This window comes from Lynx canadensis, chromosome D4 (genome assembly GCF_007474595.2).
Source record: "Lynx canadensis isolate LIC74 chromosome D4, mLynCan4.pri.v2, whole genome shotgun sequence".
In the NCBI taxonomy this organism is placed as follows: domain Eukaryota; kingdom Metazoa; phylum Chordata; class Mammalia; order Carnivora; family Felidae; genus Lynx; species Lynx canadensis.
In genome coordinates this window covers 43,921,940-43,949,136 of record NC_044315.2, presented here as the reverse complement: position 1 = coordinate 43,949,136, position 27,197 = coordinate 43,921,940, and the positions used below count along the sequence as shown (strand labels likewise).

The following is a 27,197-nucleotide window of genomic DNA, read 5'->3' as shown; positions in this document are numbered from 1 at the left end:
ATCTTTTCCTTTGTGTGCATTACCACCCAGAGAGACTTCCCAGGTTTAGTGGGGTGTCCCCAGGCGTGCAGATGGTCAGAACAGAAGTGCCCACTGAAGACAAACGCTTAAGCTGGAAAGACAGGCAGCCAGGGTCCCCCTGAGATGGGCAGGAAGGTGGCTGAGCCCCACCCCAGAGAGAATGAAGGACATAACCCCCAAATACTCTACCTCTTAATTTTTTTATTATGGAAAAATCCAACAATACAGAAGGCAGAATATGACAGACCCAGATAAAATCTTACGGAGTGTCTGAAACTATAAGCCAGGAAAGAGGCTGGAGGAAAGTGTAAGCTCCTCTTTTGTTGAGGACACTTCAGTTGTACATTCCCAGCACCCCGGGGCTGCCCCCTCCAGCCCCTCAGAGGGTAAAGTCCTGACGGAGGAGAGGAGGGGCGGAACACTGGTCTTAGAGGGCAGTGGCATAGCAAGGCAGTGGAGATCCCAATTTCCTCACCAGAAATGGGATTTGGATCCTGGCCTGGTGCCCTGTTCCTGCAGGAGCTGGGTGGCTTCCAGGGAACCTGAGTTCCCAGAGAACTCTACCTATAGGCCTTTTCCTGGGGAGAAGACCCTACTCCCATCAGATTGTCAAAAGGCTCTGTGGCCACTCCTGATCTCTTCCAGGCCAGAAAAAAAAGTCTAAAAAAAGCCACTGTAACGATCCTGTCTTTGTTTTGATGGTCACATTATTCTTTCCAATATCATGGCCTATGAAGTCTTTAATAACAATTTTTTTTAATCATAGAAAATTAAGCAAAATAGGTACACCTAGAACTTTCCGGGGGCACTTGGGTGGCCCAGTCGGTTGAGCGTCCGACTCGGGCTCAAGCCTTGATTTCACAGTTCCATGGGTTCGAGCTCCGTGTCAGGCTCCGTGCTGACAGCTCACAGCCTGGAGCCTCCTTCGAATTCTGTGCCTCCCTCGCTCTCTGCCCCTCCCCCCACTCATGCTCGCTCTGTCTCTCTCAAAAATAAACATCAAAATACGTAGGAACTTTCCTGCTAAATAAAGTCATTTACTATTTTGAAATCTTATATGATCCTCCTTCCAATGACGGGGGAAAATCCAGCATAGAGTAGTTTTCTATATTTGAGCTTTTACATCCATGACTTAATTCTAGACCTTCTAATAAAAATAATCTGTTTTTAGGCACTTTGTACTGGAAATACTTTGGTGTGTTAATTTCACAGCTCTGAGAAGAAACAACTACGCTAATCCTAAGTGTGTTGAATAGCAAGGCTACCCAAATTCACTCAAACTAATTCAGGAAAATGTGCTTTGCTCTCCAATCCATTAGATGCATTTTTCCCTTTCAGATATTTCAGAATCATTTTGGAAACAAACACAAACATAAACATATTTTCATTCACAGAAAATGCCACTTATGGCTTTAATATTGAAATATAACTCATAGTTCCCAAAAATAGTATAAAGTGCAAAAGCTCCATTTCAAAAGGCCTTAAAACGCTCCCAAACAATGGACATTAACTGCTCCCACAGCCACTGGGCACACCACCCTAAGACGGCACAACCTATCTAAAGTATAAAACAAGGAATAGGTCTAAAAATACTATATATGCTCTGATTACATACTGTGATTATAAAATACTCTTAAACCTGGCTTAACATACACAGAAAGAAACAATTTAAACAATCAGTCCTTTAGAGGCTTTTTTTTTTTTTTTTTTTGCCTGTAGGAGTATGTAAAATCCATTAAGCACCCCAACCTGGCCTGAGCATTCTCTTTGGCCAGCTGGAATGGGAGCACCCCGGCCAAGAGCTGGCAATGAAAGGTTCCAAGCTCATCTGGGGGAAAGGAGCTATGAGAGGGGCTCCGGTTGGGCAAGCTTCAGCCCTCACCTGTTCCTCAGAGATGGTCTCATGCCAGCCCCATGGGATAAAGAGCCAAGGAAGACTCTACCCCACTCTCAGAGCCCCCAACATGGCCCTGGCTCACGTAAGCGTGAGGAACTGGTGACTAGTTTTTACACACCTGAGAAAGCCAATAAACAGGACAAGTTGCGGTATTTTTAGAAAGTCTGTGCTTGATGACCATTGAGCTTAGGTCCCCCAACAGAACATCTCTGATCCATAATGAATGTAGTAGGCACTAATCAGAGGGACAGGCAGATTTCCCCCAAAAGTAGCCTGTTACCGAACAGATTCAGTCATCTCTTCTCCCACACACCTTAAATATATTCACTGACATGCTAATAGTATAATCCTAATCATCAAAAGGAGAAAAGCTTTCTTAAAGGTCTGCATTCAACCAAACACTAATAAAATAAGAATCGCTGACTTAAGTGATTCCTTGATAACTAGGATACTAATGTTTAATATCCTAGATCCAGTTCCATCAGGCAAATTCTATCTAAGCAGAACAAGTATCTGACTGCCACGGTGAGTAACAGCCATGACCTAATTCCCGAATGTCAACTTTCCACTTCCCTGCGTTATCAGGGGGAAAAAAACAAACAAAGATTCTTGATTGCACATCAATAAGCTATTCACTTTTTTAAAATCTGAAAACCTCACAACCTGCAGAGCCATCTATTAAATAGCTATTTTCTGTAGTTCGTCAACCCAAGTGCAGAGGCCTAACAAAAAGTAGACTTCGGTTCATTATTTCTCAGGACCTATTCATGTCCGGCTCAATGTAAAAAGACTCAGCAGTAAGTCAGAATCCAGTGATGAGCTCTCAAGTGCAGAGCTAACTCAAGTGTATTCCAAAAGCTGCTCTTCGCGGAAAATACGCAACTGACATTTACATTCCATTCGAGCTACCAGATGAACTGTGCATGCTAAAAGACCTCTATTTACAACTCTATTGGGAGAAGAAAAAAAGATGAGGAAATACACCAAAATGCCAAAATATTAACAATGATTGTCCTTGGACAATAGAAATGCAGACTACTTTTTTCTCTTCAACTTTCCTGCAGCTTTCTAATTCTCTTCAAGAGCCTGGAGTGCTATAAAAGCATCGTAAATATAAACATGAATGATGCCATAAACCTAACTTCAAATAAAATCTTTAAACTCCTACTTTCTTGATTTACCATCTTCACACTAACAAGCTATAGCGATTTTTGTTCAAAAGTAGAAGTTATGTTTTTGTCCTCCTAAAATATACCCCATTCCATACCTGTTATCAGCCCTTAGCTCATCAAAACCAATCTCTAGAAGGGCCTTCTGGTTTGTTTTTTGGTTTTTGTTTTGTTTTTCTTTTTGTTTTTCTTTTTGTTTTTGTTTTTGTTTTTGTTTTTTTTTTTTTACAACAAAAGCATTCCTTCTGACATCTTAAGCCATTCTTCTTGTAGAAGGTAGATGGCAACAGCCCTGTCAGGGCACTTATTTCCTCATTTCCAGCAGTCCCAGCTTATCTCTATTTCCAAAGGACACTAAGAAATTTCCAGAAGAGTAAGGTCAAAGAGTTGGGAGTTAGAAGGTGGTGTTCCCCAGGGACCTACCCCTTTACCTGATCGAGAGACCCACACCCTCCTTAACTGCTGGAACAATGCTCTCATCACTGAGGAGCCCTTGAGATGGAAATTAAACCTCCCATAGAGCACAAACACTTCCCACGGCCCCTTCTCCTCATGTATGCTTCCGCACTAAGACAGCTGGACTTAAAGTAAATCAAAGCTTCCCCCTACTTTGGAGCATTTTTATACTCCAGAATAAATGACACCAGAATCCAAACCTGGGAAGTCCATCTGAAGTGAGGACAGTCTAATTCCCTTTGAAAAAATTCTAGACTTTAAACCCAAAGACTGAACAGCAGTTTTAAAACTCTAGGTGGTTCCAGGGCGCCTGGGTGGTTCAGTTGGTTAAGTATCTGACTCCAGTTCAGGTCATGATCTCACAGTTTGTGGGTTCAAGCCCCACGATGGGCTCTGTGCTGACAGCTCAGATTTTCCTTCGGATTCTGTGTCTCTCTCTCTCTCTGCCCCTCCCCCATTTGTGCTCTGTCTCTCTTTCTCAAAAATAAACATTAAAAATTTAAAAAACAAAACAAAACTCTAGGTAGTGCATGAACCACCTAGGTCTCAGAAGTGCACTAGAAGCCCCACAAATACTTAAATACCATCTTTAAAGTATATTTTTAAGCTATAATAAACAGGGTACACTCCTTCAATCCCAAATTTTTTACCATGGAAACCACCAATTTAACTTGCATTTTTCGCTGCATGACATTAAGGGAAATGTAGAAGTTTAGCCTTAAATTTAAACTACTAGAATGCACCATCTATCACACATTTGGGTTCCTTGATGATAGGGTTCTGCTAAAAATAACTTGAAAACCACAGAAGCAGAATAAAGTCCTTCATTTTTAAACTCTCAATTCAGTTCCTTATTGGACTTTTCACCTTCGATCCTGTGCAAATTCTAACTGGAGCCAAAGTTCCTAGACCTGCCACGCGCTGGTCCTGCCCAACTCTTATTAGATCCTTAGCGACAGGACTCCCATCCACACAAGGACATGTCTGTCCTGCCCTCTTTCATGATGGAATGTTGCAAAGCGGGAGATGTCAGTTAAAGTGAGTATCCCTGAGGTCATGCATTCCCCCTCACACCTTGATGACCGTTTTAGAGTCCTCATTCGGCCCAATGAAGAGATTAGTTTTGGCTAGTGTCCCTTCAGGTGAGGAAAAACTGAGAAGGCCAACAGCATTGCCTGCTGCACCCACGACCCAAAGAGCCACAGTTCTCGAGAAGAGCAGCTATCAAATCCTTGGAGAAACCACAGGAAGCACCTTGTACTGGGAGAATATGGAGTATGATTCCCGCAGGAAATCTTGCAGAAAGAAGAGGTGACATTTTGGGGGATAACTTCCAAATGGAAGAGCATCCAGAAGGCTTCCAATCAGCACAAGTTTCCAGAACTTCATGTCTGCTCCAGACGTTGAACCAGGCACGACTCCCACCGTGACTGTCATGAAGCCTGACCTTACGGAGCTCGGCACTAAGGAGCCGGGGTCTGTGTGCAGACCTGCTCACACCACAACTATCCTGTGTGTGTGTGTGACCGTTGGTTTGGGGAGGGGGCCAACAATGTCCACATCTAAAAATTGTGCTCATCTTCAAGAATGGCTTAAAGCAGAGTGTAGCTTTTGGCACAGAGGGTTTTTCTCGTCTGCTTCACCCTCCTCTGAAGTCAAATCCCCATCTCTCAGCAGAGGTAGTAGAGAAAAGATTCACAAGTGCATGTAAAACCTGGTTACGGAGAGCTCTACATGGATGCCTCCTTAGCCATTAGCCCTGTGTGGATTTCATTGGCTTGGTCTTGTTTTAGGACAGTTTCCTCAAATGAAAATCCCTGGGATCTTCCATCAGACAGAGGTCTGAGTCTGTCGCAGGGCCTGTCGGTCAGCAGGAGAGTTGACACGGAGAGCACATGGGAATGGTCGAGTCTGGACCCATCTCCCACTGGGAAATGGGCTCCCCGAGGGACTGCTCTGCCATTGCCAGAAAGGATACAGCCCAACAAACTACTGCATCTGGAAGAGGCTGAGAAGTTCCACCTGGTGCCCCTCAGCCCTCCACTTTCCATCTTTGGGAAAGGGGAAGACCTTCCTCCCCCTGCATGGTAGAGTCCTGGCGGGCCACAGACACGTTAGTTGAGCCCAAGGGAACAGAACTTTTAAAAGACAGGCCCTACCCCGGACTCTGCAAGCCCCCGGCTGTCTTTGCTGGCAAAAGGAGCCCGTGCATCAGGGAAAATAAGCAGAGAAGCCAAGCCACCACGGCCATGCCATCACGTGATCTTGACTGGTGATTTCTTGCTGGCACACAGGAGGGATACGTAAGGCACGCCGATGAAGGCCCACTTCTCGCTGGGCCAGAACTTGATGACGGGGCCCTGCTCAGGGATCTCGGAGGCTGCATCAAAGTAGGCAAAGCATACACAGCCCAGGTAGGCAGCGAGGCAGATGAGGATGTGCCTGCGAGAAGGACACAGGGAGTGAGCACCTGACACAGGCAAAGATGGCCACCTTCACGCTAGCCTGCCCCTCCCGCTGGGCCAGCCCACCACTCCTGGCTGTAATGACAGCCCAGTGCCTTTTTCAATTAGGAAGGGGTGAAGGTGACCAATAATCTCCAGAAGAGCAGGAGAGTGATAAATCTGGAGCAAACAGGGCCTGTTTCAGAAAGTTCTAATAGGAGCAAACATGCAAATGCCTTTGACACTCAACTGACACCCAAAGATTTAAAACCAGTGCTAGGAAGATGGAGGGAACTGAGCACGTCTGATTGGATCCCACCTTCTTACTCCAAGGTCGCTTACACATAGTTAATGCTCTTTATTAGGAATCATTTTATACTGATTAAACTGCTTGTGTACAGTTTAGCAGGGAAACTTTTTTACTGTGTCTGTAAAAAGTTTTAACATGAATCTTTATCAAGCAAGGGACCATTTAAAAGCATGTGATCCTGGGGCGCCTGGGCGGCTCAGTCAGTTGAGCGTCCGACTTCGGCTCGGGTCGTGGTCTCACGGTTTGTGAGTTCGACCCCTGTGTCAGACTCCGTGCTGACAGCTCAGAGCCTGGAGTCTGCATCGGATTCTGGGTCTCCTCTCTCTGTCCCTCCCCCGCTTGTGCTCTGTCTCTGTCTCTCAAAAATAAAAATGTAAAAAAAAAAAAAAAATTAAAAGCATGTAATCCTTCCTTCTCTTAGACTGAAATCTAATTCTAGATGAATGAAAGCTTTTAAATCTATTTCTTAAATATAATCAAAGAAAGTGTTTTTATAAACTTTGGTGGCTGAGGCCTTTCTGATAATGACACAAAGCCCAGAAACCCTACAGGAAAAGACTGACAGATGTTGGAATATGAATGTTTAAAATCAACATGGCCCCAAAATATCATTATATACTCAAAGACAAATGGAAAGGGGGGGGGGGGGATTTGTACTCACATGACCAAAGAGTTAAAATCCCTATATTCCAAAGAACTCTCAAAAAGTAATCATTTCACAGGATGCCCTTTGAAACCATCAGTGTGGGAGTGGCAGTGGATGAAGACAGCAAGGCCGAGATTGGCCTCAGGCGGATAATTACTGATGCTGGATGTTGTCCCCAGGAGGGCTCCATGTCGTACCCTCCATACTCTTGAAAATGATGCAAATTTGCATGACACACACACCTAGTTATGGGACAGTAACCACTGCCTACTACTATGTGCCAGGCACTAGGTGCTAGATAAAAATTTTTAAAAATAGAAATACTCTGCAGAGAAGACCAACAAAAAGGCTCCTTTCAAGAGAAGAAATACAAAGAGTAAGCTTATGTTGGAAAAGATGTTCAATAAGAAGGGCATTTTTCTTACAAAGACATGAAAATAAAAATTTTTTTTTTTAATTTTTTTTTTTCAACGTTTATTTTTATTTTTTTTGGGGACAGAGAGAGACAGAGCATGAACGGGGGAGGGGCAGAGAGAGAGGGAGACACAGAATCGGAAACAGGCTCCAGGCTCTGAGCCATCAGCCCAGAGCCCGACGCGGGGCTCGAACTCCTGGACCGCGAGATCGTGACCTGGCTGAAGTCGGACGCTTAACCGACTGCGCCACCCAGGCGCCCCAAAAATAAAAATATTTTTAATCAGGTTAAGATTCAAGAGTTAATAATATCTAGTATATAGGACAGTATGGGTAAAAGGCATTATCTTACAGACTTTTAAAAAGTGTTCATTAATATAATCTCCCTGGATTTGGACATATATCTAGATACATAGATATCTAGATAGATATCTAGAGATATCGATGTAAATATATCTAATATTCTCTTTAAAAAAAAAAAAGATCATTTGCATCATGTATAGAATTGTTCTTTAAAAGCAGAATTAGAGGGGAGCCTGAGTGGCTCAGTCAAGTGTCTGACTCTGTTACGGCTCAGGTCATGATCTCACAGTTCGTGGGTTCTAGCCCTACGTTGGGCTCTGTGCTGACAATGCAGAGCCTGCTTGGGACTCTCTCTCCCTCTCTATCTGCCCTCCCTGAGCCTCCCCACCCCCACCTCAAAATAAATACATAAACTTAAGACATTTTTTTAAATAAGTAAAGGTAGAATTAGAGAAATAGACAAAAATCTGGAAGAAAGGGCACTTGGCTGGCTCAGTCCATAGCACGTGTGACCCTTGATTCTCGGGGTCGTGAGTTTAGAGTCCCATTGTGCAGAAATTACTTAAATAAACAAATCTGAAAATCCAGAAGAATAAACCTCAGGTTGAGAACAATGGTTATCACTCGTTGGCAGACAGAATTATGAGAGCCTCTCTCTATACTTCGGTTTAAATTTGTTCTTAAAACGTCCCAACTGGTACAAAAAGATGTTTTTCACCTTTGAAAAACAAGGCAGGAAGTACACAACCCTTAGAAACAAATTAAGTTTGAGCCAAAGTTATTACAGTCTAATTTTTAAATTTTGCTTAAACTGTTAAAATTGGATTAATAAAAACGTACTACATCTTGAATGAGGTCATCTTTACACACGTGTACACATTTATCAAAACTCATCAAATCATACACTTAAAATCTACATTTTAGGGGCACCTGGGTGGCTCAGTCAGCTAAGCATCCGACTTCAGCTCAGGTCATGATCTCAAAGTTTGTGAGTTCGAGCCCCGCATCAGGCTCTGTGCTGACAGCTTGCAGCCTGGACCATGCTTCAGTATCTGTGCCTCCCTCTCTCTCTGCCCCTCCCCTGCTCTCACTCTGTCTCTCTGTCTCTGTCTCTCTTTCTCTGCCCCACCCCTCTTGCGCTCTGTTTCTGTCTCTGTCTCTCTCTGCCCTTCCCCCCTTCCTTGATCTCTTTCAAAAATAAACATTTAAAAAAATCTGCATTTTATTATCTCCATTATAACTCAACAAACTCATACTAGTGAATCTATACACTGTAAGTCGAAGTTGAACCTAAAAAATATCAGGCAAAGGACCCTCAGACTAGAATCTCCAGTTTGTGCTATTTTACTTTGTCTTCTGCGAACAGTTCTGGGAGTCCCCAAGCCTTCCACTGAGAGCAGATTGTGTCTCCTGCTAGATATATACAAATTCTCATGTTCAAAGGAATTCATACGACTTCTCCCAAACCAGAGTCCTAGGCATCGCCTGACAGAAGTCAAGCTTGTTCTGAATCTTGGATCTGATAGTTTTTCCAACTCCTCACCACTAGAATTCTCCCTGGGTGCTCTCAATTGACAAGGGCCGTCCTAAAGCAGATGTCTCTTGGTCCTTGTTATCTCTTGCAATCAGAAGTCGTGGCGGGTGGAGGGAAACGGGACTCTGGGTTTGTCACTAAAGCAGTTCCCGGGAAGAAACCGCTCTGACTTCCTCCCTCAGCTTCCTGAGTGGAAACTGTTGAGTGTTGCTCAGTAAACCGCGTGCTGCTTTTTATTTTCAAACTTCACCGTGTAACCTGAGCATTCCAATGCATAGATGCTCCAACTCCCTATGACTGAACGCCCAGGTGAGGCATTAGTTCACTTTCCCCTTCTGAGCATCCGTCTCTGTCTGGAAAGGGAGTGGCTGAGACTGTCCCCAGATGACCTGTGATGCTGTCACCTGGGCATCCCAGGCCCCACATCCTATCTGTCCCAAGCCCTACCCCCCACCTCCGCCCCCCTCCCTAGAGATCTAGCTACCGCTCAGGTTACAGATTCGGTTTTCAAGCTCCTTTATGCTTTAGTAATGGAGCTAAAGGTAAGAGACCGCAGACTTGAAACACGCACAATTGGGTCTTTTAGTTCTGGCTAAGCCTGCTCCCTGGAGCCCCTTCCGCCTTTGAGCACACTTTCCTGACGGTCTCTGTGAGGAGAAAGGCGCTCAGCCTGTGCTGTCCCCTCACACACCCGCGCACTCTGCAGGGAGAATGATGCCTGACAACAAGCGCAGATCCCCGTGGGGTCGCTGGGGCTTACCACACGCAGTGCAGGTAGGGGAAGTGGAAGGAGGACAACAGCTCACAGAAGGCTCGGTCACTGATCCAGCAGAAGAGCGCAAGGGTCCACCAGAGGCCGGAGAAGAGGCCCAGCTTAAATACACGCACGTTGTCGCACCTGCACAGGGATCCAGAAAGCAGGTCGCCATCAGGCTTGGTTGCCACCCAGCTCGCTGGCCACTTTCCTCTGGCTCCTCACATCCCCCTAGGCCCTTGGCACTGGAGGTCCAGCCCAACATACTGTCACCCCACAAGCTTGTGGATGTAGACCCCGTGCATACACAGATGGCCCCCAATGTGTCTCATCCAGGCCTCTCCCTGACTCACTCACGTACCTGACCGCCTTGACGTGTCTACCCACGTGTGCTATGGACCTAAACTGAACATGTCCATAATGCACTCCTGATCTCCCCCTGCCCGCTCCGAAGAATCTTCCATGCTTTCGGAAGCTCAGGCCAAGAGTCTTGGAGTCCTTGTTCTCTTTCCACACACCCCACAGCAGCTCTGCCTTCGATATATACCCAAAGTCCGGCCTCTCCTACCACCCCCCGCCTGAATCCAGGCCACCGTCCTCTCCTGCCTGAGTTATGGCAACTGTGTCCTCCCACCCTCATTCCCACGGTCCATTCTCCATGCTCCGTTCAAAGCCTCCCGTGTCTTCCTTTCCAACCAGAGGGAAAGCCCACAAGGCCCCACACGTCCCGGCTTCTCCTCTGCCCTCCACCTGCTCTCCTACATACTCTGCCCCTCGCTGCCTCTGCTTATCCACCACGCCATCCGGGGATCCTTGTGCTCGTCAGATATCCCGGGCGTGTTCCCCAGACCTCAGCATCGGCTGCTGCTGCCACCTGGAATGTTCTTTCTCACAAAACCACATGGCTGTCGCCCAAGTCTCTGCTCAAATGTCACTCAGTAAACCCTTTCCTGATCACTGTCTTTAACCATTGTACCACCTGTCTCCACCCTCTAAGTGATTCCTCCCAATTCCCCATTACCCCCTCCTCTCCTGTCATGTCCTCTGTAGGGATTATAAGCCTTCTAGCATCCTTCATGTCATAGCTATTTGTTGATAGCTGGTCTTCCCCTGGTACAACACTGGGCACACAGAGGGCTCCCACTCTTTGCTGAATGAAGGAAAGAACTCTGACCTACGCTAGGACAAGATGCTTTTCGGAAACAAATACTAACAGCCCAAAGAAATTTCAACTGCTATTTTCCTTTTGTTGTTCCCGAATCACTCATAACGGGGTGACTTCTGTTCCTAGGGAGGAATGTCCAGAGGCAGCTGGTGGCTGAGGGTCCTTCTAAACCCTCCCTCAGAGTCTCCTTCCCCCTCCCTCCCCCACCGGCCACTCCTCAGTCAGTCAAGCTCTCTTTCCCGGTCCCAGGGTCCAATGTGACATCTGTACCCGAGAAGGGGATCATGTTTATTTGTTCATATTTGTTGAACGAGTAAGGTGTCCGAAGCCTCACTTGCTGGTACCTTTCCCAGCTGCCTGGCAGAGGCATCAGTAAAAGCCTCGGTGAAAACAGGATGGGCAGTACGTTCAGAAAGTCCTACTCAGAAAAAAATAAACTGAAATACCCTTTTGTAGAGTTAAATGCATTCCTTGAAAATTTTTCAAAACATGTTTTGGGACCACAGAGGCCCCTGATCGGAGCGACTCAATTCCGACTTAGCTTTGTTGAACGGCGCACTCTTAGACCTGCAGCTCCCTCACAGAGGCTCTGCTCCTCTGTCTCAGCTCCTCTTTCTCTGCCTCCTCAGGTCTCGGCTTCAAGGGCACCTTCTCGGATGGACTTTCCCTGACCGCCCCTCCTCCATTACATTGTCCGCATCGGGGGCACCCGCCAGTTTCCTTCCTGACACTCGTCACTAGCTGACGTTGTTTTTATTGGTGTAATTATTCGTCATATGTCTAGTATCCAACCAGACTGCAAGATCAGTGAGAGAGGAGCCACACCTGCCCCGAGTGTATGCAGTGCCCAGCCCAGGATAGGCATGATATAAACGCTTGCTGGATGAATAGATAAAACAAGGTAGTAAAGGAAAATGTTAATGAGATCCTAGTGATCTTAGGAACACACTGGTTTTTTTTCTGGATTAAAAAAAAAAAATTTAACCATGTTGACTGTGTACCAAATTCTCTGAAGCCATGCCAGGCACTACGAAAGGCAAAATGAACAGGACCCTTGCCTTGCCATTTTAAAATGAAAATGGACAAAAACAAATGTCAACAAATATGGCCAATCTGGTACAAGAGGGCCCATGTACCCTCAATTAAACCTAGAAACTTTGGGGGCAGCTGGGTGGCTCAGTCGGTTCAGCGTCCGACTCTTGGTTTCGGCTCAGGTTGTAATCTCAAGGGTTCATGAGTTCGAGCCCCACATAGGGCTCCATGCTGCTGGTGTGGAGCCTGCTTGGGATTCTCTCTCTCTCTCTGCCCCTCCCTCATACGTGTGTTCTCTCTCAAAATAAATAAACTTAAGCCAAAATTTGTAGGTTTTTGTTTTTTTAAGGAGCACACCAGAACACATCACAATATGCTGGAAAGGCAGTGCCTACGTGAACATTTGACGAATAATTACACCAATAAAAACAATGTCAGCTAGTGACGAGTGTCAGGAAGGAAACTGGTGGACAGTGTAATGGGGGAGGGGCTGTCAGGGAAGGTCTATCCGAGAAGGTGCCCTTGAAGCCGAGACCTGAGGAGGCAGAGAAAGAGGAGCTGAAACAGAGGAGGAGCAGAGCCATCCTGAAGTGGTAAGAGAGGCAGAACGTCAGGGGATGAGTCACATGTGGGGAAAGCACTGCAGAGTCAAGGTCTCAGGGTGGCCTGATGATGTCCCTTCCTCTGTTTCTAGAGGGACAGGTCCTGCTGCCTGCTACTGACCAGGCATATCTCCCCGTGGGTCTTGTCCAAACCTGGGTTCCTTTGGGTTTTATTCCCATTTCTCAGGGCTTAGATCAAAATGTAAACGTGAGGTTAAATGGAGAAAAAAAAAAACAACAGAACAAAAGTGATAGATACAAGGAGGGCCCTATTTTAGGATAAAAAAAAAAATCTGAGATGATGGCTACAGTTCTCTTCCTGACCCTTTGTTGTATTCTCGAAGTTTTCCTTAACTGACTCACTCCTAATAATCAGAAGAAAAGCACCAACCTTAAAAGGTGTTAAATGCACCTGAGTCCCTGGGTGATATGACCCCACCACAAATTTCAGTAAATGTCCAATCATAACCCCAAGTAAAATTTTGTTGCTTCCTTGTCTGAGAGAAGGTTCGGAAAGGACGATGAAAATATGGAAAGACGAGGTACAAGCTTTAGGAATGAGGCTAATGAGAAACAAAAAGCTTCCCCAGTTCCTTCTGAGCAGAGGGAGGTGGGAGGAGAAATATTTGGCTGGCACATTACAGATCATTGCTAATGACAATGGGGAAGGTCCTGGAAGGAAATGCAAAGAGCAACAAAGACCTCTCTTCGTCTGGGAATTGCATCAAAGACGGCCAACAACCATCTTCTCTCTCCCTGCTGGGATCCCAGTGGGGACAGAGACACAGCAGTGAACGTAGAGGCCCCACTCCTGCCCATGGAGCCTACATCAAGCAGAGGGGACAGACCGTAAACAAAACAGCAGCACAAATAATTTTTTAATTACAGTCAGGCTGGGGGCCAGAAAGAAGTCTGAGGTGCTATGACGGCGTATAAACAGTTGAGCCAAAACAGGTGAGTCAAAGGTGAGCCAGAAGTGAGCCAAACAGAAGGGTCAGAAGGAAGGGGACAGTATGAACAAGGATCTGGGGACAGAAAGAACTAAGCCCCCTTGGGGATAGGGAAGGTCAAAACGGCTGAGGGCAGAGTATAGCAGGGAGCCTCATGCAGGAAAGAGCTACAGCAGGCAGGGGCTACGTCAGGATTTTGAACTTCATCCTAACTGCGATGTCGGCTAAAACAACTCCATAAAATATTAGAGGCAAGCAAGGGGCCACACTGGGGATATTGAACTTTAATCTCAATTGTAATGTCAACTAATAGAAAAATGACTATGATCAGAGGGGATGCTCAGGAAAGGAAAAGGAAGCCAGGCTTCTGTCTTGAGCAAATGGGTAAATGGTGCCATTTACTGCTGCTGGAAATGTTGGGAGAGCCAGAACTGGAAAACGCAGATCGGTGATCTGGCTGAACTCGAGATGGCTGTGACAGGTGGGGACAGAGGTCGGACAGGCAGCTAGATGCACCGTGGTGGAGGGAGGAGGAAGGATGGGGTCGGACACACAGCTGGGAGTTGTTTGCAGATGTTTGCAGGCTGTGGATGAGCTCCTTCGGGGGAAATGTAGAGGGAGAAGAGCCGAGGTGAGCTGTCACCTGAAGGGACCCCTACCCGCAAAGGTGCACAGCAAACGAGCTTACACGAGAGACTGAAAAGAAGCCGTGGAGGGAGTGGCATCCCAGGAGGGTGTGGCATCCTAAGAGGCACTCAGAAGGTTTCAAGGACGAGGGGGGTGAACTGCGCAAATAGCTGAGGGAAGAACACAGAAGTTACGTTGAAAAACCATCACTGGACACACAGCCAAGAGGGGCTTGGGTAGCAAGGTGGGACAGAAGCTAGACTGCAGCGGGCTGAAGAAATGAGAGCTGGGCGGATGAAGGCCACTTTTAAAGACGTTGGGCTGTGGCACCTGGCTGGCGCAGCTGGTAGAATGTATGAGTCTGGATCTTGGGGTCTTGAGTTCGAGCCCCACGTTGGGCATAGAGATCACTTATACACACACACACACACACACACATATATAAAATAAACATTTCCAAGATGCTGGGCTGTGACAGATGAGGGAGAGAAAGGGTGGTGGCTGGAGAGAGTCGTGGACTGAGTCCAGGCTGACTGCTAGGGAAGAAAGAGGGACTCCAGTGTTTTTACAGGCCAAAGGGAAAGACCTTTTAAGAGGAGTGTTGGGAGGGGGGATGGGCTAAATGAGTTATGGGCATTAAGGAGGGCACTTGTTGGGATGAGCACTGGGTATTATTTGTAAGTGATCAATCGTTGAATTCTGAAACCATCATCACACTGTACGTTAACTAACTTGGGTTTAAATGAAATTAAAAAACTAAAAAAAAATTTTTTTTGAAAGGCGGATCAAGGACCAGTAGACAATTTACAGGAATAAAGTAGGCATAAGAGAAAGAAGGGAATAATCCCTAGGCTGAAAGACAGACCCTGGCAGGATGGAGGGATACTTCCCATGATGCTGCCATTTGTTACAATGATGGAGACCAATCAGCTGCAGTGATGGCTAGCTTTTCAGGGGCGAAGATCTCAAGTACGAAACAGATTATTTCTTTTGTAATTATGTGCAAAGATTAGAGTATTAAAGGAAAATTTTTCCTTGCTTAAAGATCACACTTGTGAAGCAGAATTTATTTAAACAGTAATCTGTCCTAACCACTTGTCCTAACCCCATTTGCTCTTGTTTAAATATTTTAATATTTATTTATTTTTGAGAGAGACAGAATGTGAGCAGTGGAGGGGCAGAGAGAGGGAGACACAGCATCTGAAGCAGGCTCCAGGCTCTGAGCTGTCAGCACAGAGCCCGATGTGGGGCTCGAACCCACGACCATGAGATCATGAGCTGAGCTGAAGTCAGACACTTAACTGACTGAGGCACTCAAGCGCCCCTAAATATTAATTAAAAATATTTTCTCTTTCCTTAAGCTACTTTTTAACAAAATTATAGGCTAAAACATATTAGATTCAAGAGTTAAAATGAACTAGATTGCAGTGAATTCTCAAGAAACCTACGTCCAGAACATTCTATTCACATCAGGCCTAATATAAGCCAGTACCACTGGACCATTACAAATTCATTTCAGATCTCTTTATTAACAACGTGTGTGTTTCCCAAAGAGCTTCAAAAGTCTAGTAGCGTTCTCAAGCCAGTCTCTTGTTCTTCCACTCTTCCAAGGCTACCGAAGGAAAGCAACAAGACAAGATGGGACAGCTTCTTTCCTCTGCCAGCCAGTGTCTTAAAATACTTCTTCAACCACCTTTGACCCTGCCTGGTATTGCTGACATTCAAAGCAACCCCCAGAGGCAGAGCAGTGGGAAGAACCGTATGTCTCCTCTCAAAGACTGAAGGGAGAGCTGACAACATCTTACACAGAGCAACTCTCACACAAAGGAAGAGAGGCCCCAGACTTCAGTTAGGACACGCTACATCCATAGCAATGAGAAAGTCATGAATTAAAATGCATTTCTAAACACTGGCACAAAGAAAAAGCTGCATTTTCAGGGTATTAAAATAAGGACAGTGGTTAGATGTGTTTGGGGGCTAAAGAAATCATGTACACACAAGGCTAAACTACTTGTAGATATCAACCTGAACTTGAGTATACAACTTTCCAAAGGAAAATCCTTAGGCAAATAGCAAAAGCTTTACCTGATAGGTTATAAATAAGAGACTAAGCCTCAGGGAAAATAACACAGTCAACGGTATTATACCTGGAGTCAATGTTGCCTCATATATAGACATTCGTTTTTCCTTCTGTGTGTGAATGCAATAGCCTCATTAGGACTTTTCTCCTTATTCTCGTCCTAGGAACAGATCTATTCTTTGTACAGAATTAAGTCTAGGCAGGCTGGTCTGGGCATTCACCAGGTCCCTGAGATCTTCCTGCTAAGCTAGCTTCAGATCACTGGGATATATTGCATCCACTAAACAGCTGCTCCCCTCTTTCTGGAAGTGAGATCGTTAACGTTTTGAACCAAACCATCAAATGTGCTGTCAATCCAATAGTCAGAAACTAACTCTATGTGAAGAGTCCGATTCCTTTTCCACAGTTGAGGGCAGTAAAAAATGAACAAACAAACAAAAACCCCAGAAGCCGGTATGTTCCCACCCCAGGGGCAGCCTGAGGAGTGGGCAGGAAGAATGAAGGTACCCACCTCCTTAGCTCTGCAACCAGGAGCACAGTGCAGGGAACCCCCAGGGTCATCAGAGAGATGTTGTTGATGGCAGGCTTGACAAACGCCAGGCACGTTGTGACCGCAGACAGGACACAGACCACCGCCTTGAACCTGCCCCTGAATCGATGGAAGCAAAACCAAACTGTTAGCAAAGGAGGTCTTGTTTGTTTGATGAATGCTGGCAAAGCACAGGCACCACAGGCGGAAATGCAAGCTGAGAAGACGTCGTGCGCAAGGTACCAGGAGTCTAAAACCCACTCACAACCATGGGCTCACTAATTCTACTTCTAAGAGTTTATTCTTAGGAAGTAGCCAGAAATTTTCAAAATATTTAGCCAGGGGGTACCTGGGTGGCTCAGTCAGTTGAGTGTCAGACTCTTGATTTCAGCTCCAGTCATGGTCTCATGGTTCTTGGGGCTGAGCCCTGTGCTGGGCTCCGTGCGGACAGCACACAGCCTGCTTGGGATTCTCTCTCTCCCTCTTACTCTGCTCCTCCCCTGCTCATACTTTCTCTCTCTCTCTCTCTCTCTCTCTCTCTCTCTTTCTCTCTCTCAAAAATGAATAAACAAACTTAAAAAAAAATTAGCCAGGAGATTGGTGAAATGAGAATCCATGTAAGTCCCTGAGGGTAAGATACGGATAATTATTTTCTTAGTGTCCTTTTTCTCTTTATTGTTTTCAGATCTCTTACAGCAGCGTTTAGCAAACTTCTATAAAGGGTGAGAGAGTAAATATTTTAGGTGTTGCAGGTCACAAGGTCTCCGCAGCTACTCAAGTCCACCACTGTGGACAGTAAGTGACTGGGCACGGCTGTATGCCAATAAAACTTGACTTGCAAAAACAGGCAGTGGACCCATTTGGCTCACAGCTTGTCAAGCCCTGTTCTACAAGGCAAATGGGTAAGACTTTTACAAGAAAACCAGGGACCACTTACAAACTATAAAGCTCCCTAGTTTAAAAGGAAAAAAAAAAAATCTGTCTAGTACACAAAACCATGTCTTAAGAAAAAATTCTAATCGTGTCTTTATGTCCTGGCAAGTCACAGTCTAGCATGCACTGGAATTTTGTGTTGACAAGTCTTTGACCTGACAAATCTTAGAAAAATGCCATCCTCGCTCCCTTCAGTGCAGGTGCTTTCAGTAGAACGTGCCAGAAGTGGCGACGTGATCCCGGACGCGTTCCTCCTTCTCTCCCTGGGACTCCATTTCCTTATCTATAAAATGAAAAGCCTGGACTAGATGATCCCTAAGGCCTCATCCATGACTGAAATTTAGGAGCACATGATTTTCCTGAAGTTTCTTTTATTCCTCATTAGCACAATTTACTTTGGCCGCGAGCCCTGGAACAGGTCACAGTTGGGAAACTAATTTGAATGAAATTCCATTATAAAGAAATCAAAGTGCATTGAGACCTCCAAAATACAAATTTATCTCTTAGAGAGGAAAACCATTTATCATCAAGGCACAGGAAATCATTGATGGGGCGGCCAACTTTCTGACTGGAATGGACAGGAATTGTAGCCCTGAACTTCAACCAGAGAAAAAAAAATACATGTGTGGGAAAGGGTCCAGGCAGCAAGTTCTCAGGAGAAGCCTGTTTTCCTCCTGGCCTTGGCTGGCAGCCTTTGCTACTGGATGAAAGGCTACCTGCTCCACTCTGAGGACCACAGCCCGCAGCTCCCCTCCCCCCATCACACACCCACAATAACTCTTATGGACCCACAATAACTCTTTCACTGGGTTTTGAAATTCTATGAACCACACCAAGGCCTTTCAGCCTTTTCAGATTGGAAAAACCAAAAAAACCACCATTCCTAAATTGCATCGCTTCTCTAGATCCATGGCTGAGGGCTGGGTTAGTGAGGGCGACGGCGATTTAAGCACAGGTGTTCCAGCTAACAGATGCGTGTCACTTTTTCTCCTTCCATCTCGTACTAGCCGTGGGACCTTTGACAAGTCACGAAACGCTCTACGCCCCAAGTTTCTCTACCCCGTGGGGTTCCCGTAAGTATTAAGGCACTTCACACAGTGCCCGATGCACAGTATGTGCTGATCAAATCCACTCTTAGTGTTATCATTACCATCATGTGAGAACAAGTGAGACTTTAAGTAATGTTACTGTGAATCAGATCTACTCTCGGGGAAAATCTGGGCTGCTGTTGCTCTGTAGAGGTCTGCCAAACAGTTCAAAGGCAGCAAGCCTGACGAAACTTGCTTTCTTCAAGGAGAACACAGGCGGACTACCTCCAGGTCGGTCCAGAGGGTGTGAGGGAATGCGCTTCAAGAAGGTGGCTTAGCCAACAAAACAACCTATGAACATACAAATCTGTAACCAGCAGAAGTCAACAGAAGTCACAGGGACAGTCCCGCTGACCCCAGAGTCAGGGTCCTGGGTACCAGAGAGCTGGGTACCCGGAGGTCCTGGGTACCAGAGAGCTGGGAATGTCCAGGAGGGACGGGGTCTGACAGGGTGTTACCTTATCAGTGACACCAGGCAACTCCTACTGTGGTCTCTGGTCCTGTTCTCAACTTTCCAGCCCATTGTGGGCTCAAACTGGAGCACCAGGTCAGGGAACCCTTATCACCCCTTCTTCTTCAATTCTCCCAATCAAACCCTGGTAGCCCAACACCATCAATATAATATTATAATAAAGCTGCTACTGTTATCATTAGCCACCCATTAGAGCAGTGGTTTTCAACCATATCAGACCCTGGGCCCCTTTTCTATAGCAAAAACCTGGTAATGCCTCCCCGCCATTTTTAAAAAAAAATGTTTATTTTTGAGAGAGGGCGAGAGAGAGCGTGAGTGTGAGCAGGGGGAGGGATAGAGAGGGGGAGAGAGAGAGAATCCAAAGCAGGCTCGCGCTGTCAGCATAGAGCCTGACGTGAGGCTCGAACCCTTGAACTATGAGATCATGACCTGAGCTGAAGTTGGATGCTTAACTGACTGAGCCACCCAGGCACCCTTAGCCCTTTTTCCAAAGTAAAATTGATTTTATGGATGATAAAACTCCATCACCGTAACCACCGAAAATATATCCACAGACTTCCCAGATGTCTCTTAAGGGATGGAAATGTCCCCGGTTAAGATCTACTGCTCTAAACTACCCTGTAGGACTAAAACATGATCTATTTAGAACAACCAGACCATGATATTCATAGGACTAGAGCAGTGGGTCCTGGAAGGTCTGCCCATGTCGTTTTATAAGTAAGGAACAGATAAGACCCAGAGAGTCTAAGCCCCTGGCCACAAGTTACCCAGCTAGAGCAGGATGGCCAGACCCCAGTCTGCACCCATGCAACTCAGGATTCAAAAACTGAATTGGATTATAAAGTGAGAGCTGTCCCTAGATCATGTGGAGGCAAAATCGTAAAAAAAAAAAAAAAAAAAAAAAAAAAAAAAAATCACAGGAGGATAAATCTTTAAGAAGTGGAAACAATTAGCCTATAATAGTTCTTTGTTCTTGGAGTTTATTTTCTCAAAACAAAAATGTTTAAAAAATTATTAATAACCGGGGTGCCTGGGTGGCTCAGTCGGTTAAGCATCTGACTTTGGCTCAGGTCATTATCTCACAGTTCGTGAGTTCGAGCCCCATGTTGGGCTCTGTGCTGACAGCTCAAAGCCTGGAACCTGCTTCAGATTCTGTGTCCCCCACTCTCTCTGCTCCTCCCCCCCTCTCAAAAGTAAGTAAGGGGCACCTGGGTGGCTCAGTCAGTTAAGCATCTGACTTCAGCTCAGGTCAAGATCTCATAGTTTGTGAGTTCGAGCTCCGTATCGGGCTCTGTGCTGGAGCACAGACAGCTCAGAGCCTGGAGCCTGCTTCAGATTCTGTGTCTCCCTCTCTCTCTCTGCCCCTCCCCTGCTCACACGCTGCCTCTCTCTCAAAAAAAAAAAAAAAATAACATAAAAAAAATGTAAAGATAAATAAATTTTTTTCAATGTTTTATTTATTAATAACCATCAACAGCTGAGTGTATGATGATTCTTAGGACCTGCCAACTATTCCTGTTTATATCATAAACGTTAATTTCCCTGCTGTTCTAGACCTTACCTTCAAAATACTTACCAATGTTAGACATTTGTAATAACTGCTAGCATTTACTGAGTCCTTACTCTGTACAAGACACTGTAGTGTATATTTTACGGGATTTTCCCATACATTTCCAACCCCATGAGGTAGGTACTCTTCTTATCTCCACTTTACAGATGAGCAAACTGAGGTACCAGGGCTTTAAAAACAAAACCTATTACCCAAATCCATGCCTGTCTGATACAATCCCTTAGCCACCACACTCTGCTCTCCTTTCTCCAGAGATCTCAGGCTGGAGCTACTTTTAACGTGTTTTTAGAACCACTCCTGCAAAGTCGAGATCACAAACAGACGTCAACTGGTAAATTTCAACAGCGAAACCACACAATCCCTGGTTTTGACGTGAAGTCCTTGGTCTGGCCCACCACTTGGGCACAGAGCTGCACCTGTCCCCATGTCACAGGCAGTGAGGCTCACAAAAAGGGGTCTGGTCGTCTTGCTCTGCCTGTCACTGGCAAGTTGAAGGTGGACGAATAGACCTGAACTCCTTATTTATAACGTGTTGTTCTCCCGTAACACCATCCCTCTTCTTTGTTCATTCCCACTTTCTCCTTCAATGTACGTGCGTATCTCAGAAATGCTCGGCAGAAATCTCCATATGCCATTGGTAGTAATGAAAGCTAACTCTGTATGCTCACCATGTGTGCTCTGCAGGATCCCCTCACAAGATGATTATTTCCCTGGTTTGACAAGTGAAGAAACAGGTGCCTGGGTGGCTCAGTTGGTTAAGCTTCCGACTTCGGTTCGGGTCGTGACCTCACAGTTCGTGGGTTCGGGCCCTGCATCAGGCTGTTTGCTCTCAGCACAGAGCCTGCTTCAGATCCTCTGCCTCCCTCTCTCGGCCCCTCCCCCGCTCGTGCGCACTCTCTTTCTCTCTCAAAATAAATAAACTTAAAAAAGAGGAAATAGAGGGGCGCCTGGGTGGCGCAGTCGGTTAAGCGTCCGACTTCAGCCAGGTCACGATCTCGCGGTCCGTGAGTTTGAGCCCCGCGTCAGGCTCTGGGCTGATGGCTCAGAGCCTGGAGCCTGTTTCCGATTCTGTGTCTCCCTCTCTCTCTGCCCCTCCCCCATTCATGCTCTGTCTCTCTGTCCCAAAAATAAATAAACGTTGAAAAAAAAAAAATTTAAAAAAAAAAAAAGAGGAAATAGAAAGCTAAAGAATCAAGACAAGTCACACTGCTTGTAGGCAGCAAAGCTAGGATTCAAACCCAGGGCGTTCCCAAAGCCAGGGACATAAACATCTGGGATGCTCAGGGCCCCCAAGGACTCTGCCCAAGCTGAAAACAGTGGGGTCACATCTTCCCAGAGAAAACGTGCAGGGTGTTGCGATGAAAAAGGTCCTAAGTGGTACTGACTTCTCTGCCCCATGATATGGGCTTTGTTGTTAAAAGTTGGTAAGCTTCTAGAAATACATCCATTTTCCTCTCTCCTGCTCATAACATTTCCCCACTTCTCCCTTCAAGAAAGAGAAAGTTTTTCTTTTTCACATCATGAACACATTAAAAACTGTCACTTGGAGGGGCGCCTGGGTGGCTCGGTCAGTTAATCGTCCAACTCCAGCTCAGGTCATGATCTCGTGGTTCATGAGTTCGAGCCCCACATCTGGCTCTGTGCTGACAGCTCAGAGCCTGGAACCTGCTTCCGATTCTGTGTCTCCCTCTCTCTCTGCCCCTCTGCCGCTCACGCTCTGTCTCTCTCTCCCTCAAAAATAAAGATTAAAAAAAATTTTTTGTAAATAAATAAATAAAAATAAAAATAGTTGCTTGGAATTCCAAGTGGCACCTCTGGAGGGCCATGAACAAACAAAACCATTCTTCTCATGCTCGCAGCTTCTCCCTCAGATCCCAGGACTTGAAAGCTCAGATCTGAGAACCAAGAGGCCCCTCAGCGCTCAACCTCCCACACCCCAGCCTCAGGGCAAGGATGGAGGTGAGCGGTGGGCACCTTCGACACCAAAGGAGAGGCCAAAAGTAAATGATGTTTCTCAGCCAGAGTCAGGAAGCCCCTTCTCCACCTCCCAGGGCTTTCTAAGTGCTTCCTTTCCAGTCCCGTAACCGAAGCGGAACACGCACAAGACTGGAAACCGGAGACCGCCCAAACCAACCTGCTACACATGAAAGCCTCCCTCCCCCACTGAGGAGAAAGCCTCAGCCAAGGAGACCGTATTTCTCCCAAGACCAGGAATGCCCTTCTTATCACTTCTAGTAAGCAGCTGGCTCACTCCCTCGTGGTTTTGTGATCCAGGAACCTTGAGGATACCTGAGCTGCTCGATGATACTCAAAATACTATTTAATTCAAATCCTTCTTGTACAATGAAAACTGTACAGCTAGTTCACTTGAAGTAGGTCTTCTCCCTATCTCATTTTAAAATACATTTTCAGTGTTAAAAATTAACATGCACTCTTTAAAAACAAAAACTGTACAGCAGTATAGATCAAAAGCAAACGCGAAGGTTCTCCCCTCCCCACCCCATTCCTAAGAGTAGCCAATGGTGGGGCACCTGGGTGGCTCAGTCGGTTAAGCAACTGACTTGGGTTCTCATGGTTCGAGCCCCACGTCGGGCTCTGTGCCGACAGCTCGGAGCCTGGAGCCTGCTTTGGATTCTGTGTCTCCCTCTCTTCTGCCCCTCCCCCCACTCCACTCGGCCTTTCTCTCTCTCAAAGATTGATAAATATTAAAAAAAATAAGAATAGCCAATGGTATCGGTGCCTGTCTTCCTCCTCCAGGCATTTCTGTGCATATACAAAAACATCTACTCAAAAAAAGATTAGTTCATTCATTCTCAAACTAGGATACCATGTGCTTTTTGCAGTCAGCGTGTTTTATGGACACTCCTCCACCTCCATCCATAGAAGAGAGCCTCATCTTTAACACCTATAAAATTCCTATTCCTGGTCACAGTACCAGAAAAACCGTAAGGAATTCTTTTATTTTCCCAGTAGAGCTCTTCCCTGGGTATACACAGCTTGCTTAATTATATCCATGTTTTTAGACTACATCTATATATAGTGACAAAACACAGTGTCCTACAGAGAAATATGTGAGTAGTATATTCTAGGAACCCTTCTCATCATTATGAGGTTGGCTCTCTTCTGTTCCTTCAGATATTAACAAACCTCATACAGCTCCTCAGAAAGGCTTTCCCTGATCAAACTCTAAATCGGCACCCCATGTCACCACTACCCCTTACCAGCTTTACTTTTTATCATGGCACTTACCATAACATTGTATTGTTTGTTTGTTCATTGGTTTGTACCCTCCTCAACTTCAGTATAAACGCACTGAAGGCAGAGACTACTGTTTTGTTTACTGCCAAAGCCCAGTGCCTAGAAAATTACATAGTTAAGTGTTCAAAAAAATACTTACTGGATAAATAACCATGTAAGCATCATAATAGATATGAAAATGCATCTTTTGGGGCACCTGGGTGGCTCAGTTAAGTGTCCAACTCTTGATTTCAGCTCAGGTCCTAATCTCACAGTTCGTGAGTTTGAAAGGAGCCTGCTTGGGATCCTCTCTTTTCCCTCTCTCTCTGCCCCTCCCCTGTTCATTTTTTTTTTCTTTCTCTCTCTCAAAATAAAAATGAACACTAAAGGTTTTTTAATGAATAAAATGCATCCACTCTTGAAATTCTGAATTTCCAGCTTAAAGGTGTGTGTGTGTGCATGCGTGTAGATCTCAGCAGAAGTATAAACCAATACCGTTTGACAACTACAGAATCTATAACTGCAGGAACTAATTCCTTAGTGGAGTTCTACTGTAAACTTAGCAAATGGTAGAACTCGACTGGACTCGAGGAAATGTTCTAGCAGCAAACCAAAGGTCTTTGAACTACCATTCCATAATTTCTCCCCCACTGAAAATCTTTCCACTTTTGTTCATATCCTATAAGGGAGACATTTGACTTTTTCCCCCATTAGCATATAAATTCTTCAAGTATACTAAAATTTCCTCTTTAATCAGTTTGTTTATGGTCTGACATGATAAACAATCAGTGGATATTAAATAAGTATATGATAAGCTCATCACAAAGTTAGGCTACATCGTGTGCTGTTTTTCTTTTTTTTTTTAATTTTTTTTTTTTCAACGTTTATTTATTTTGGGGACAGAGAGAGACAGAGCATGAACGGGGGAGGGGCAGAGAGAGAGGGAGACACAGAATCGGAAGCAGGCTCCAGGCTCTGAGCCATCAGCCCAGAGCCTGACGTGGGGCTCGAACTCACGGACCGCGAGATCGTGACCTGGCTGAAGTCGGACGCTTAACCGACTGCGCCACCCAGGCGCCCCCGTGTGCTGTTTTTCTTGATACGTACGTGGATATATTGGGTACTGCACCTAGCAGTGAATGCAAAAATGTTTAGCACGAGCTTACCTGTCATTCCGAAAGATCTTTGGTAGATACCTTCTGGGGAACCACATGGCCAGAGCACACATCAGAACCCAAAGGATTGCAAGTTCATCAAGCATCTGACCCAAGAAACTTAGGGTTGCATGGAAGTAGACAGATCCAATTCCTAGAATCAATTACAACCAATCACAAAGGTCACCACAGAAGAACAGACTCACAAATTCAATACACTGCTGAAGGACCGCCTTTTCAACCAACCACTGTCCCAGTCACCAGATCACGTTCGCACTGAAAGCAGAAGCTAAAGGCAGAAACCCCTACCACCTAGGCATGCACGCTCGAAGCAGGACCCAATGTCAGCACATCAGAACTTTAATAATCCCACAGTTAGACACACTCTGTCCTCATCCACCAAGGCTTCATGGGAACAGGCAGTAAACGAGCCAACATTCTCTCACCGTTAAGTATTCCCAACCTGCTGTGGAAGGAAATGGAAATTGCACAAGTGTTTCCCAGAACAATGAAGGCTCCAAACATCTAGAATTTTCTTTTTTTAAATTTTGATCCGTTACACTAAAGTCTCATCAGAGTTCAATCATTTCATGTGATCGTCTTCAGAAGTTGTCAGAAAATGGCACTGGCACAGCACCGATAGCCATTACATAAATAAACCTTCGAAGGCAATTAAGTGATAATTACAGTCAACCTTGTTATCAAGGCCGTATTCAAAAGAGCCCTCCTTCTGGCGTCAAGCAAGCAAAATAAAAGTTGGCTGAGATGTCAGAGTGACTTTGGTTTACAAAACATAATGTTCAAACAGGACAGGAAGTGTGCAGAATTCCATTTCCTCCCTTTCAGCCCATGCTTGAAAATGAATCCACTTACCCACTACCACTAAGAGAGTCCATATTAGGTAGATGCCACTGTTGAAGCATGTTGCATACTGACGAAACAAGCACATGCAGATGGGCGGTAAGACGAAAAATAAGACATTGCTGATCTGGTGGGGGGGATGTAAAATGAAAAGAGAAATATTAAGTCAAAGGGCAAAAAATAAAGCCGTGTGTTCCAAATATGCTCTTTGCAAACTGGGAGGAATGTGGCCATACCTCTTGTCTAAGCTCTTACGTTTTTTGTTTTTTTGTTTGTTTGTTTTTTTAACTGCAGATACAGGGAAATTTAAGACTTCTTTCATGGGGACTCCTTCCCATCTCTTTGATTACGGGGGCAGCTTCAAACCTTAGGTAAAGATCAAATTTTCAGGTTCTAGTGTGGATTGAAGCCTCTTTTCTCTCCAGGGGGTATTTGCTTTTAAAAATATATATAGGTTATCTAATGTAATATACTCAAAATAGTATCATTTCAACACATAATCACTATTGAAATATCACTAATGAGCTATTTTACATTCTTTTGTTCACATAAGGCTTTGAAGTCCAGTATGAATGTCATCCTTCCAGCAACCTCCATCTGGCCCGGCCGTATTACATGTGCTCAGCAACCACAAGTAGCTAGTGACTATCATGCTGGTCGGCTCACCTGAAATTTTTTTTTAACTTATTTTTAATCTTTTTTTGGGGGGCGGTGTGGTCATAGCCAGTTCCTTTATCCCAAATTTTTAATTGAGGTAAAATTCAGACAGCATAAAATTAACTATTTTAAAGTGTACAACTCTTGGAGCGCCTGGGTGGCTCAGTTGGTTAAGCCAACTTCGGCTCAGGTCATGATCTCACAGTTCGTGAGTTCGAGCCCTGCGTCGGGCTCTGTGCTGACAGCTCAGAGCCTGGAGCCTGCTTCGGATTCTGTGTCTCCCTCTCTCTCT

The 27,197-nt window shown here is 45.4% G+C and overlaps 1 protein-coding gene across 2 annotated transcripts in view; it reads right to left on the bottom strand.

The window, feature by feature from the left end:
• Positions 1-1,402: 1,402 nt before the first annotated feature.
• Positions 1,403-27,197, bottom strand: part of ACER2 (alkaline ceramidase 2) — a 36,998-nt gene continuing 11,203 nt past the window's right edge. For both annotated transcript variants that reach the window (XM_030292667.2, XM_030292666.2), the window contains exons 2-6: positions 26,261-26,375; positions 25,400-25,541; positions 16,916-17,053; positions 9,955-10,092; positions 1,403-5,985 (exon numbers count right to left, since the gene is read on the bottom strand). In XM_030292667.2, the coding sequence (XP_030148527.1) occupies positions 5,799-5,985; positions 9,955-10,092; positions 16,916-17,053; positions 25,400-25,541; positions 26,261-26,336 (681 nt within the window). In that variant the 5' untranslated portion in view covers positions 26,337-26,375 and the 3' untranslated portion in view covers positions 1,403-5,798. The remainder of the gene's footprint in view (positions 5,986-9,954; positions 10,093-16,915; positions 17,054-25,399; positions 25,542-26,260; positions 26,376-27,197) is intronic.